The 14,874-nt window shown below is 43.3% G+C and overlaps 1 protein-coding gene across 14 annotated transcripts in view; it reads right to left on the reverse strand.

Annotated features, from left to right (window-relative positions):
- SLC44A3 (solute carrier family 44 member 3) overlaps nt 1-14,099 on the reverse strand; it is an 85,373-nt gene extending 71,274 nt beyond the window's left edge. For 3 of the 14 annotated variants that reach the window (XM_081486205.1, XM_081486196.1, XM_081486195.1), the window contains exons 1-5: nt 13,992-14,099; nt 13,432-13,539; nt 9,836-9,978; nt 5,792-5,928; nt 4,775-4,808 (exon numbers count right to left, since the gene is read on the reverse strand). In XM_081486205.1, the coding sequence (XP_081342331.1) occupies nt 4,775-4,808; nt 5,792-5,928; nt 9,836-9,978; nt 13,432-13,539; nt 13,992-14,018 (449 nt within the window). In that variant the 5' untranslated portion in view covers nt 14,019-14,099. Of the gene's footprint in view, nt 1-4,774; nt 4,891-5,791; nt 5,929-9,835; nt 9,979-11,237; nt 11,446-11,881; nt 11,916-13,431; nt 13,540-13,624; nt 13,926-13,991 lie in introns of those variants that run through there. The other 11 variants (XM_081486194.1, XM_081486200.1, XM_081486193.1 and 8 more) reach the window with 8 other exon arrangements.
- Nucleotides 14,100-14,874: the final 775 nt, after the last annotated feature.

Consider the following 14,874-nt stretch of genomic DNA (forward strand, 5'->3'; position numbering starts at 1 on the left):
TATTTTGTCATGCAGAAATGTTTCTTTTTAGTGTAGCCAAATTTACTGATTTTTTTTTAATTTTATGTCTCCTGAGTTTTAAGTCATAATGAGAAGCCTTCTTTACTTCCAAGTTATAAGAGAATTCTCCCCTGTCTTCTAGTACTTCCTGATTTCACTTTGTAAGTTAAGATCTTTAATCCATTTGGAATTTATCCATATAAGCCATGAGGTATAGATCCAGTTTTTCCCTCTGGATTCCTATCCAGCTGTCCCAACACCACTTGTTGAATAGTCCAAGTTTCTGTCACTGATTTGAGACGCCATTTTTTTATCATGTACTAAATTCTCGTAAGACTTCCTATTCCTGGATTATATAATATCTTTCACTGATCTTTCTACATATGAACTAGTACCACAGTATTTCAATTACTAAACATTATGTTTTAAAAACTGGAAGGACTGGTTTTCCTTCATTGTTTTCTTCAGATTTTTCATGGTCATTTAAGAGAATTTTTTTCCTTACAGACATTCAAATCAGCTTATCTAGCTACTGAAAAAATCCTATTATATTTATTTTAATCATGATAAATCTGTATTTTTCAACTTAGAAATAACATCTTAAATACTGTAGAGGGAAGTAACATTTTTATCATGTTGAGTCATACCATCAAGAAGACATTCTATCTTCCTATTTGTTCAAGATTACTTTGTATCTCAGAAGCATATGTAAGTTTTCATCCTGTGGTTCTTATACATTTTTGTTAAATTTATTTCTAGACTTTTTTTGTATATACTTTTTCTTGCTGTGTTAAAAGCAGTGTTTTCAAAAAACATATAAATGCTACAGGTTTCAGTATATTAATCTTGTTCCCTGCTACCTTAGTTTTCATATCATTTGTTGTTTTTCAATTAATTTTCTTATCATATTGTTGTTCAGTTGCTAAGTCACATCTGACTCTTTGCAACCCTCTGGACTGTAGGGCATATAAAACAATTATGTGGGGTACTCCTCTGGTGGTCCAGTAGCTAAGACTTCGCATTCCCAATGCAAGGGGACTGAGGTTCAATCCCTGGTCAGAGAACTAGATCCCACATGCTGCAACTAAGATCTGGCGCAGCCAAATAAATAAATATTAAAAAAAAAAAAAAAACAGTTATGTATACCTTACCACATATAAAGCAGTAATTTTAACTCCTGCTTTCCAATGATTAAATCTTGAATTTCTTTTTCTTTTCTATTACTTAACTGTCTTAACACCAAAGAATCTGAATTGTTTTGAAAGAAAATGCTTTCTGAACTTTTATTTAGTGTTATCAAAAAATAAGATCAGATAAAGATTTCACATCATTTTATTTGTTTTTCCCCAAACACAATTCTCCATCAGACCCTAATTTTGACAACATGGTGTGTTAAATATTGTGCTTTTTAGGCATTTAATTCCCCTATGCTGATTCTGTCTTAGCTCTGAGAGTGATGGAGGAGGCATGTAAAGGGTGGGTCATCCCTGGTAGGTTGCAGACCAGCCAGATGCACATTAATGAGTATGTCATTAGCTGGGGCAGGGGATGTGTCTATTGGTCACAAACGGTGGTTTCTTTTTCACTTCTGTTTTTCCTCCCCCACCAGGAAAGTCACTCAAATACACAGGAAGTTATCTAGAGAGCTGATTGTGTATTTAGACGACCCTATACATGGAACTGGAGAAGGCAATGGCACCCCACTCCAGTACTCTTGCCTGGAAAATCCCATGGATGGAGGAGCCTGGTAGGCTGCAGTCCATGGGGTCGCTAAGAGTTGGACACGACTGAGCGACTTCACTTTCACTTTTCCCTTTCATGCACTGGAGAAGGAAATGGCAACCCACTCCAGTATTCTTGCCTGGAGAATCCCAGGGACGGCGGAGCCTGGTGGGCTGCCATCTATGGGGTCGCACAGAGTCGGACACGACTGAAGCGACTTAGCAGCAGCAGCAGCAGCATACACGGAATTTATTCAAGCAAACAATGCAGTGACATGCACAGGCTCCTATGTGAGAGGCTAGAAACAGAATTTACTGTAGGGAAAAACCCAAGCCTTTTAGATTTTACATCTAAAATCTAACGAGGGTGGGGACTCAAAATACAATGTTACGTTGAACACCAAAAGGAAAAAGATATGCTTGTTTGTTATCTTCTGCAGTATTTTTTCATTGCTCTTAGCAGCTTGTTCCTAGGTATACAAACCTTCTCAATACTCAGTCTTGCTCTAAAAGGGTATGTTATACCTCACATGATCAACCCAGAAAGAAGAAACAATTGGTTTAGTCAAAGAGAAGTATTTAGAAAACGTTCTTTGGCCGTATGGCCGCACTTCTCATGTTTTCAAGCTTTTTACTCTTGGCACTGCTCTTCCATGATAAAATATGATGATTTCCATCTAAAAACAACCACTTGCTTGTGTAGGAAAAGCAAATGGAGCCCTCAAGGCTACTTCTGTCTCCCTAACCCCATCCAAGAAAAACCAGTCGATCAGCAGTTTTGTCTTCACTTGAAAAGTTAAGTGTTGGAAAGGTTTGCATTTAAGGAGAGAAAGGACTAAGACTGGCTTGAGATGTAGAAAAGATGGTGTTCCGAGGACACAGGGTACAGGACCAACCTCGCCATCCCCTCTCCAGCTTGGTGTGAGCCCTTTAGGCTATTTGCCAGGCAAAATAAAACCAACAAAGACCTGTTTGCTTAGAGTTACAGGAACAAATGTGAGCACTGTTTGGGTTTGAATGCCAGCTCTTCCACTTGTACAGCTTTAACCTGCCTCTGCAACAGCTTTCTCAGCTGTAAAATAGGGATGGAAATATCTACAACACACAGGTTTTACGAGGTCCAAGTAAATTAACACATGTCAAGAGCTTAGAAAAGTACGTGATAATTTTCTGGCAAGCATCAGAGCTCAATAGATGTTTGCTATTATCATCAATATCAAGATATAAGCCTCCCAGGAAATTATAGTAACCATTCCACTGATGGTAAGAGGAGAGTTTATTCAACTCTGGTTAAACTACAGCCTTAAATATTCTATTCTCTTTTAATTCCTTCTGCAGGCCCAGTTACAAATAGTGTTCTTTAAAAAATCCTTCTCAAAAGACAAATACTGCATGATCTCACTTATATGTGGAATCTAAAATAGTTCATCTCACAGAAGCAGAGAACAGAATGTAGTGGCCACCGGGTGGGGGCGGAAGGGGAGATGTGGTCAAAAGGTATAAAGTTAAAAAAAATCTTCTCTCCACATATTAAATAATTTTCTTTTGAGTTACTGGAATATTTTAGTTTTTTTCTGGATTTAGTTACGTTTCATTGAGATATGTTTATGACATCTAATAAGAAATCAGATTTAAAAAATAAGTTATTACAGAAAAATAGTATGGTATTCTCTGGAAATAATTCTCTCCTCTTTTAATTACTTATAACACAAAGTATTTTAGAAAAGGACACAAGGATGGTTAACTATATTCTTCCCCCTCTTCTGTTAAAATCTACTCATATTTCTTAGCACCTGCTATCTCAGCATTTTTTTTTTAATAACTTTATTTATTTTAGTTGGGGGCTAATTACTTTACAATATTGTAGTGGTTTTTGCCATACATTGACATGAATCAGCCATGGGTTTACATGTGTTCTGCATTCTGAATCCCCCTCCCACCTCCCTCCCTATATCTCAGCATTTTTCAAGCTATTAGAAGATTGTGAAATATATTACTTTTTAAAAAACTGAAACAGACTAGGAACTATTAGTATGAATCATATACAGTAAGGAAGAAGTCTTGTTTTGTGAGACTTTATTTCCGTTTCCATATACATCAGTATGTATACATCAGTACATGTATACTGGAGTTGTGATGTAATACATTTCTTACTGGGAATCCTGACCACAAGTTTGATGAACATTATACTAAGGAGCTGGCATAAGGCCTTGATTCTACTTAAATTGTGATTATCTTGAAGGTATTTTGCACAGAGGTCTCATTCACTGTAAACATGTAATTTTCAAAAGAATGGTAATGCAAAATAAACCCAAGTCCTCAGCATCCTGATAGTGGTGGTGATTATTAATTGCATTTCCCCCCTCAGCCTTCTCAACGGCTCCCACGTGAGCCATTAATCATGGCAGTGCAACCTCTGCTTCACCCTTAGACATTTAATTACAGGGGATCTCCTCTGTGCCAGGTATTGCCCTAGCTGATAGGAATGAATAAGACAGTGAAAGCAGTTTGCTGAGTGATGTTCTTGAGAAGGACCTGTTTTCTATTCTCACTGAGAAAATAGGTGTGTTGACCATCTGGACTTGCCCACCAAGGCCTGCTTCTTATGGAGAAATCTAGAGCCAAAGAAACTAACAATATCCAGTTGCAATAAAAAAGCAAAAGTAAACAATTTATACTTTATATAAATAGTTGCAGTATAAAAGACACATCAACTACTTTCAAAAATCATTCATTTGGTAATAATTCACACAGTACTTTTTGTTAGCTCAAGGATTGTCATTTGAAGACTACATGTAGTTTGTTTTTTTTTTACCATTTGTTGAGTTTTCTCCTTATTTAGCCTGGTTCCTAATCCATCGTCCTAAACCAATATGCATATTGCAAACAGCCCCTCCCTGTTTATCCCTGGCCTTATGTAAACTATAAGCTCTCTTCAGGCAGTGAATATCTTCTTTGAGCCACTTCCCATGATACCCTGAAGAGTAACAGACTCTTACCAAGTACCCAGTAAGTTTTGTTAATGGATAAGGAAAATGTATGAAAGCTCTTACCTTGGAGGAACTGGTAGCCTGGGGCACAGCAAGTCTGCATTTGAAATTTGAGTATAGTTAAAGGAATTCAAATTATAAACACACAGGAAGGACCCTGGAAGCAGAAAACACACAGGCTATACCATTTCCCTACATTGTACTTATCTCTCTAGGGAAGCTAGTAAACAAACCATAGTCATTTTACCCAACAGGGGAAAAGATAGAATAAACCACTCAGATTTAGAAAAGAGGTCTCTGGGTGTCCTAAAGACAAAAAGAATAAGCATCCAGTTGAGATCAAATCAGGCTCTCTCCTTTCCTCTCTCCAAAATGCCAAATTCAAGAGTTATAAAATGATTGGTAACAAAATGATTTGAAGATGATTTATTATATAGGCTTGATATTTTTAACCCAGTGTTGCAAATAATTTTTAAAAATCTGGCACCCCACTTCTCAGGCAGATGAAATTTGCAGTGGGCTGCCTCGAATTTCTTCTAACTTCCCTTTGCTTGTTTAATCCTCAAAATATAAATCTGAAAAGCAGGCTCAGAGCAAGTTACATAAGTGCTTTTGGAACAACGTACAACTGTCCCACTGGTCAGTGAAACTATCCACAGCCCGAATATTTTAATGAAAGAACATACTTGTCGGCAATTCAACCCGAAGCCTGTGGGTGCCTCTCTAGGACTGGATGTGCCAAGTGCACTTCTCTGACCTCCATCTGACCCTGCCTTCAGGCCCTCAATGTCTGCTATTTCCTCCCGCTTTCTAGCTTTCTATGGCAGACCAGACCCTGGCAGTGAGCAGAGAACAGCTAGGGTTTCAGATGAATTCCAGATAAACCTGAATGCAATTAAGCCCAGGAGAAAATGTTTATGGCCCTTTCTACACAAGGAGAGGCACCCACAAGGAAGGACAATTTTTCACTTCGCAGAGGAAGCAGGGGCAAGGCAAGTGATCTCATCTATGTCTGTACAGGTTACCCTGCCGTGATCCCCAGCCTTAGAGGGAAGAGCGACCCCATCTTTTGGTACTCACCATTGGTGTTTGCAAAGAGCTGGACCTCTTCCAGGGTATCAAGCTGCTCTTCAGGACAACTGGACACACAGAGAACGGTGGAACTAAGCTTCACATCCTTGACTTCCAGGTTGCAGGAATTCATAAAAAACACGTGTCTATGAGGCAGATGAAACAGGAGAATGTCGGAGAGCGTTTCCTGTCATTGAGTTTAATTGTGGGACTTAAACGATAGCCACACGCTGTCAAACATGGGAATAATTAAAGCCAACTTTCATCATCAAATACTTCCTGCATAATTTAACAAGTCTTATGCCCACCTGGGGTCATCTATGGAGTTGTGCAGTTTGGAAGCTGTATTCAAATGTTAACAAAACTTCCCTCCTCCAGATTCAGCATTTTCTGGGATGTTAGTAACACTAAGGAGTTCTCCGAGGAAGTCGCTGAGAAACAGAAAGGACGGATAACACTGCCCCGGGTTTGCTAGGTGAGGCCAGTGCATGAATGACTCCTGAAGTCCACAGAAAAGTGTATTCAACTATATCTCAGAGAATAGCTCAACCCAGGGAAGTGAGAAGGGGAGAGGAGGCGGCCGAGGCTGTGAATTAAAGGCCTACCCCTCCCCCTGCCTCCCGGTTTGAGCCAGGAAACTTGAGACCCCTTCCTGCTGCAGCTGCCCAGCCACTGGGCACAAGAACAAAATTGCTTGTTGCCATTAACGAGGTCACGTGAGGGTTGGCAGTGGCAGCTCCCAGACCCATGCCCTACACTTAACCGGGCTGCTGAGATCAGAGCAACGTCAGGTAAAGAGCCCTGTAGGCAAGTCCTCCAGGAGAAAGACCCGGAGAAGGGGTCCCAGAAGCTTCTTTTCCCTCAACTGGAGTTGTGCGGGGGGGCATGGTGGTATAACAGGAGATGGGGGAACAGATTTCAAAATGTATGATAACTATATACTTTATTCTACTTATTTTATTAAGTTTTAAAAATTTCAGTAAAATACACATAAAATTTTACCATCTTAAAGATTTTATGTGTGCAGAGGCACGAACTACATTCACATTGTTGTACAACCATGACTTCCACCCACCCACAAGAATCTTTTCATCTTGTAAAACTGAAACTCTGTACCCACTTAATAATAATTCATCATCCCCAAATCCTGGCAACCACCATTCTACTTTCAGTCTCTATGAATGTGACTACTCTAGATAGCTCATATAAGTGGAATCAAAGTATTATCTGTGACTGACTTATGTTACTTATCATAATATCCTCAAGATTTATCTGTGTTGTAGCATGTGTCAGAATTTCTTTCCTTAAAAAGGCTAAATAATATCCCATTATATGTATATACATTTTGTTTACTATTCATTCATCTGCTGGATACTTGGTTGCTTCTACCTTTTGGCTACTAAGAATAATAAAATATATACTTTTCATTTCAAACAGGATGACTATTTCCCAGCACTGCATTATGAATACAGGGTCCAAAGAGAGGCACAGGTGTATCTGAGAAGCCTCTTCCTCCCTGTGTTCTTTGTGATTGACACCCACAAGCGTAGGGGGAAATGGCCCCGGGGCAATCCATTTCCAGCTATGCAAAGCCCCTTACTGGAGAGCAACATTCAGGGATAGAAGAGGCCTGCTCTGAGATTTGTATTTGGTGACTCCAAACTTATACCCAGGACCTTATACCCTTAAGATGTCTTTCCTAGGGGTTGCTTTTGATTATCAAGTCTTGAAGTTATTATAAGGCCTTATCCATCTTAGAAAATCATGGCCAGGGATTTCTCACCCCTCAGGGGATTCCTGTCTCTTCTCTTCCCTTTTGGTTTCTCTTTTGGAATTGGTGGGATAAGAGTATGCACCACAGTGCCATAGGCTGGGGAGGGAGTGGGACACAGGTTCTCAACATGCCCAGGTGGGATTGAGGTATTTCCACATAGAAACAATACTGTGTTTGGTGTATAGTTAGTAACATGATTCTGATGCACTGTAAATAATAATGCTTCCCAGGTGGTGCCAGCGGTAAAGAATCCGCCTTCCAATGCAGCAGACTTTAAGAGATGCAGGTTCAATCCCTGGGTTGGGAAGATCCCCTGGAAGAGGAAATGGCAACCTGCTCCAGTATTCTTGCCTGGAAAACTCCATGGACAGAGGAGCCTTACGGGTTACAGTTCATGGGGCTGCAAAGAGTTAGACACGACTGAATGACTAAGCACACACACACACAAAATGGATAATAATAGTGACAATTAACATTTATTAAGTCTTAGCTCGTGCAGTGCCTCAGTGGATCCTGAAAACAACATTATGAGATAGGTATAATAACTGGTTTCAGCTCAGTTCAGTCACTCAGTCGTGTCCGACTCTTTGAGACCCCATGAATCGCAGCATGCCAGGCCTCCCTGTCCATCACCAACTCCCAGAGTTTACACAAGCTCATGTCCATTGAACTGGCGATGCCATCCAGCCATCTCATCCTCTGTCATCCCCTTCTCCTCCTGCCCCCAATCCTTCCCAGCATCAGGGTCTTTTCCAATGAGTCAACTCTTCACATGAGGGGGCCACAGTATTGGAGTTTCAGCTTCAACATCAGCCCTTCCAATGAACACCCAGGACTCATCTCCTTTAGGACAGGCTGGTTGGATCTCCTTGCAGTCCAAGGGACTCTCAAGAGTCTTCTCCAACACCACAATTCAAAAGCATCAATTCTTCAGCGCTCAGCTTTCTTCACAGTCCAACTCTCACATCCATACACGACTACTGGAAAAACCGTAGCCTTGACTAGACGGACCTTTGTTGGAAAGGTAATGTCTCTGCTTTTTAACATGCTGTCTAGGTTGGTCATAACTTTCCTTCCAAGGAGTAAGCATCTTTCAATTTCATGGCTGCAGTCACCACCTGCAGTGATTTTTGGAGCCCCAAAAAATAAAGTCTGCCACTGTTTCCACAGTTTGCCCATCTATTTTCCATGAAGTGATGGGACCGGATGCCATGATCTTAGTTTTCTGAATGTTGAGCTTTAAGCCAACTTTTTCACTCTCCTCTTTCACTTTCATTAAGAGGCTCTTTAATTCCTCTTCACTTTCTGCCATAAAGGTGGTGTCATCTGCATATCTGAGGTTATTGATATTTCTCCCAGCAATCTTGATTCCAGCTTGTGCTTCTTCCAGCCCAGCGTTTCTCATGACATGCTCTGCATATAAGTTAAATAAGCAGGGTGACAATATACAGCCTTGAGGTACTCCTTTTCCTATTTGGAACTAGTCTGTTGTGCCATGTCCAGTTCTCACTGTTGCTTCCTGACCTGCATACAGGTTTCTCAAGAGACAGATGGTCTGGTATTTCCATCTCTTTCAGAATTTTCCACAGTTTATTGTGATCCACACAGTCAAAGGCTTTGGCATAGTCAATAAAGCAGAAATAGATGTTTTTCTGGAACTCTCTTGCTTTTTCAATGATCCAGAGGATGTTGGCAATTTGATCTCTGATTCCTCTGCCTTTTCTAAAACCAGCTTGAACATCTGGAAGTTCACAGTTCACGTATTGCTGAAGCCTGGCTTGGAGAATTTTGAGCATTACTTTACTAGTGTGTGAGATGAGTGTAATTGTGCAGTAGTTTGAACATTCTTTGGCATTGCCTTTCTTTGGGATTGCAATGAAAACTGACCTTTTCCAGTCCTGTGGCCACTGCTGAGTTTTCAAAATTTGTTTGCATATTGAGTGCAGCACTTTCACACCATCATCATTTAGGATTTGAAATAGCTCAACTCGAATTCCATCACCTCCACTAGCTTTGTTTAAAAAGATGAAGATTTGGCTCAGAGAAGTTAAGTACCCTGCTCGACGTCACACAGCTGAAAAGCAGCAAGGATTGAATTTGAACTTGGGACTGGCTGGTACTAAAACCTGTGTCCTCACTACCACAACAAAATTTCCTTTTATGAGTTGGGTTGATAGAATTTTGAGCGGGAAAACAGTTTCCAGGCTCAAAATGACTAATTTATACAAAGTTGTAAAATCAAGCCCCTCTGTAGTTTGAGGATTTACTTCAACACTTACTTTTTTTGAGTCATATCCTGCCCTGAAAGAGGAGCCCCTTCTACTGGGGAGTTCTTCTTGCCACACACATTCCCAAAGCTGTCGTAGCCGAAGAGGAGTCTTCCTGTGGCTCCAGCCGCCACTGAGTAGCCCATGATGAACACCTGGCAAAACCCAAGTGGCACGTGAGAGCCTGGCCAAAGGGCTGGAAATCAGCCCCCCACATCCTTGAATGCTGATATAAAATGGAACCTGGTAAAATCAAATCTCCCCAGCACCAAAGCATTTCCCTCTTTCAGCTGTGACACCAGCAAGTCAGATCAATTAGGGGTCCTCAACCTCTGTGATCTAATGTCTGATGATCTGAGGTGGGGCTGATGTAATAATAAGAGAAATAAGGTGCACAATAAATATAATACGCTTGCATCATCCCCTAACCATCTCCCGTCACCGTCCGTGGAAAAACTGTCTTCCATGAAACCAGTCTCTGGTGCCCATAAGGTTGAGGACTGCTGATAAGGGTGCTGCTTCTCTAGCACTTGCTTTAACAGGTTACGGAGGGACACTATTCTAAAACTCTGAAGCAGATTCCTCTCTGCTTTCTCCTCTTCTTCCCCAAGAGTCTGTCATTTTCTTTTTGCCTAAGATCACCAGGATAACTCAAACTTTTGTCCCTTGTTTTATCTAAGGCACTGGGGCTCTGCTTCTTTTCCTGAGGTTCTATCCATCCATCCACCTTTCCTCCCTGCCACCTCTCTCTCCTCCTACTGCCTCTTCCACTTTTATTTTTGTCTTGTGTTTACGGGACTCTGATCCTCAGGGGTAGAAGCAACACAGTTGAAAAATACCAAAACACTGTCTGTAACAAGTGAGAAAATGGTGCTTTGGAATAAGTGCTTAAAATACATAAGGAATCTCAGGAATTTTGCTGGACAAGAACATTATGCCATCTGTAAGTCTCTTTTGTCCAATTTCATAATGAATTGTGGAATATTTAAAATTTCAGCTCAAGTGACTATTCCCTTAATATGCATTGATGGGCCCTCTACTCAGATTGAGTCTGTATCTTCCCATAACACAAGCTTAGTATCATAAATTTCTCAATGTGTAATACGGAAAATATGATTCAATATTTGGAAAAAATAACTTTGGTACCAGCTGTTCCAAAATTACATATTCTCAAAGTCAATTATGTTTCAGATACTTTACATTCATTACTAATTCAGGAATCAAAATAACAGTCTTAAAGTGCCTACTAAGGGATATGGAAACAAAATCAAGCCCCCAAGGAACTCAGCCTAGAAGACAGGCAGGGCTCAGGGCTGATAAACTTCTGACCTCCAAGGGGCGGAGGCTCTCTGCTACTCCTACTCTACCAGCACCTCCTCAATCTTGAGGTCAGACTCCAGGATGAGTGGATCACCTGTGCAGGTAGACAGATTTCCTCACCCTTTACTCTCAGGCTTCGGGTTGGGGGTGGGTGTGTGCCCCTGCGGCTGGCACCGTCAGCTGACCCAGTCCCCAGCTGGTCCCCTTCCTGCTCTTCTTTTTGGAGTGTGGTCAGATTCTGACTAGTTTCAGACTTAGAGGGAGGAAAGGGGTCCTGGTCTTCTGTCCATATCAGCAGAGATCTAATAATAAAGGGGAGCTTATGGAGAGCTTAAAGGGGAGCTCCTGCCCAGGAGGGGAAGGGTTTTTTTTTGGTGGGAGGGACCGGTGGCTGGAGGGAAATTTGGATAATCCTGAGTCCCTCTCATACTACCACCTTAAACCATTAAAATTTTCTTTCAACTTCAAACACACAATTGCAGTTCCAAACAGTAGGTGGGTATACTAGTTACAGTGGAGCTATCAAGGAGGTTACAGTCAATTGTGGGAAGATATGGCAAAAGGAGTCTTGAAAGATGAGTAAGAAAAGGCAAGGTGGGAGAGGACAGTGGGCAGGTAGCACAGGCAGAGATGGTCCAGAATTGAGCAGGTTCTGTTCTGTCTATGCACATATAAAGAAAGGCTGGTACTCTTTCTGTTTGCAATAGACTGTCCCGGTTCATAATTCTGATCCCTCACCCCAAACCTCCTTTGTTCAGCCCCGGCTCAGGACAGCACCATCAATAATTCCATCCAGCATATACCTTGTCCCTGGTCATGATGTCATAATAAAGACCAGAAAGCTGAACAGCAGGGGCAGAAAAAACATCCTTACCCTGTTGGCTGTGGTTAAAAAAATATTGCAAAAGATACAAAAGCTAGTCACCTAAGGAAGAACTATCATTACTCAAATTTAATATAGTAAAGAGAACATGGGCACATTGAAGTTTTCAGATTTATATATGTAAATTTGAAGCCATTTCCAGCTTTGTGCCACCTCTCTGATGGTTCTTAGTTCTTTGGGCTGTGATGGGCCATCTATAAATCCTTTCCCCAGACAACTGCTGGCTGAAGGTTTGGTAGTTAGGCACTGGGTTTGAGCTGTGAAGAGGCTAGGGAAGATCATTAACAGCCCAAGTTCAAAGCAGCCGGGAACTGGCAGAACAGCTGCTTCCTGCAGTTATACAACAGCAGACCCAGAGAGAAACACCAGCATCTGTGGAAAGTTTAGGAGGAGGTGTTATAGGTACAGTTTTTCCCAACTCCTAGAGAAGACCTCCAAGGGTCATTATAGAGGCAACACAGAACATTCGATTATGCCTTTAAGGTCCAACCTTCCACTGTGCCTGTTATTCACCTATCTGTGTGAAACCAGTCGGTAAATCAAGTGAGTAAATGTCTTTCTAGTTTGGAAAGAGGTTCATATTTTAGGGTTTATTCAAATTTAACTCTTTTCAACAAAAGTAATTATGTGGTAGCCACTGTCAGGCTTTATAATCATTTACCATGAAGAAACAGCATGCGTCCATCTGAAATGGATGATTTCATGAACATGATCGTTAAAGAACTCGAGTGAGCCTTTTTCTGCTGTTACCTAAAACTCTAAAATAAGTTATGAAAGCATCAAGGTTCAGCTTTCAAGAGACTATTCCAGGACTAAAATGGAAGGTCTACCAGCAATCACACACACCTGGAAACTAGAGTGGGCAAACACTTCATTACCTATCCAACTAGAGGGTTTATAGCAAAGGCTTGTTTATCTATTAGCTGCTAAACGCAACATTCCAAGAGCATGTTAAACTCAGCTAAAGTAAGAGGAATTTATTTCTAGGCTTACTTGGATATCCCTTTTGTGAGAGGAACATTTTATTCGGGGGACTGAGACCAGATAGTAAAAGAACTTCCCTCTCAGTGGGCTGGTACTAAGAGGCCTAATCCCACTGCAGACGGTGGTTCTCATTTCCTAATGACGTCTTGTGTTAGAAAGTGGCCCATGGTAATAAGCCAGCCTGTCCAATTTACTGAGCCTAGAAGGTTAAGAGATACCTGACTGGCACTTCCGAGAACTGCTATTTGCTCTGTGGCAAACGTCTCTAGCCGCGGCCTGTTAGCTGGTACCACCTGGAACCCTCACCCCCACCTCACTTCACCCCCGCCCAGGGACGCGATATACATTTGGGGCACAGCTATTTCGGGACACACACACACACCACACTCTGGTCTCTTCCCTGCCAGGCACCCACACTTACCAAACCAGTCCAGAAGAGAAAGAACAGGAACAACCATGCCGTATCTGTGCATTTCCTATAAATCTGAGGTCGCCACTGTCTTTGCCTGGGGGTTCTTTCTGCGGAATCCTTCCAGAAAAAGAAGGACGAGTGTTTAGGAAAAGAGGTTAATCATATATTTAGGTCCCAACCTAGAAAATGAGCCCAAACTTACTCGAAGACTGTTTAAAGTAATTTTTTTTTTTAAACGTGGCCGCCTGAAGCGTTCACGAAGCCTTTGAAACAACTGCCGTATGCGGAGCGGCTGAGAAGTTCCAGCCGCCGAGTCCTTAGCTGGAGGCGCACCTAGAGGCGGCCCCAAGTTGGTGCCCGGAGGCCAGCCTCTCCCGCGCCTCCGCCTCGGCAGCCGAGTGGGTCCGAGGTCCTCCCCGCCAGGTGCCCCCGGGACGCGGCGGCGCAGGGGCGGGAGGTCGATCCGCGGGATCCCGGGAGGCGGAAGCGTCTCCGCGGGGCAGGTGTGTGCAGGGGCCCGAGCCTTCCCCGCGCGCGACCCCTCCCCTGGGGCCAGGTGCGGGCCTTACCAGGTGCTCCGCTCCGAGGCACTGCATCTTGCTCTTCGCGCCGGGGGCCGCGCACTGGGAGCCCTCGCTGAGCCCGCTGCGGGCCGGCTCGGGGCCCGGCGGCCGACCGGCGAGAAGGAGCGCAGCGCCGCCCCGCGGCAGCCTCCGAGCGCCACGGACTTTGCCCTGTGCGCCGTCCTGAGAGGCCCCCGGCCCTCGCGCGCACCTCGGGCCGCTCGAGTGCCCCCGGAGGTCGGCGCCAGTTCCCCCGCACCTCCCCAGAGGCCGGGGCTCTTGGCCGCTCGCCTAAACCACAGCGCGGTGCGACTCGGGACTTGCCCGCGTAGCCCGCTGAAGCGTGAGGTCCCCGCTGGCCCCGCCACGACCCTGCGCGCGCCCCCGCAGGGGCCTAATTAGCGTGCGGCCAAGCAGAGAGCAGGAAATAGACAGTCTCAGGAAACCATTGCAGAGGGCGGGCCACGGTGGAATGCTGAATTACATCTATATAGCTAAAAGGTGAGTGCCCTTTCCCTGCACTGGGTTCTGTTCTAACTGCTTTCAAAGGCATTATTAAAGAATCAACCAGGCAGAAACTACCATTGCCTCAATCTACAGACGAGGCAAACCGAGGCACGGGCAGTAGCCATGTAACTTGCTCGGGGACACAGAGCCAGCAAACTGTAGAGCTACGAGAGCTGAACCCCGAGACTCAGGGGTTGTCAAGGTGGTTCTCTTAACACCAGGATGCGGCCCGGAGCTGCTCTCCTACGACGGTGGAGAAACTAAAGCAGCTGGAGGAACCGCAGGTTCCAGGAAGTAAAACAGAAATAAAAAGGCTGAGGAATCTAAAGATTGCCTTAATCTGTGAACATGTAGAAGGTGTGGCAGGAGGAGACGCCACAAA

The sequence above is a fragment of the Giraffa tippelskirchi genome, chromosome 5, assembly GCF_054371585.1.
Source record: "Giraffa tippelskirchi isolate mGirTip1 chromosome 5, T2T-mGirTip1v1.2.pri, whole genome shotgun sequence".
NCBI lineage: Eukaryota > Metazoa > Chordata > Mammalia > Artiodactyla > Giraffidae > Giraffa > Giraffa tippelskirchi.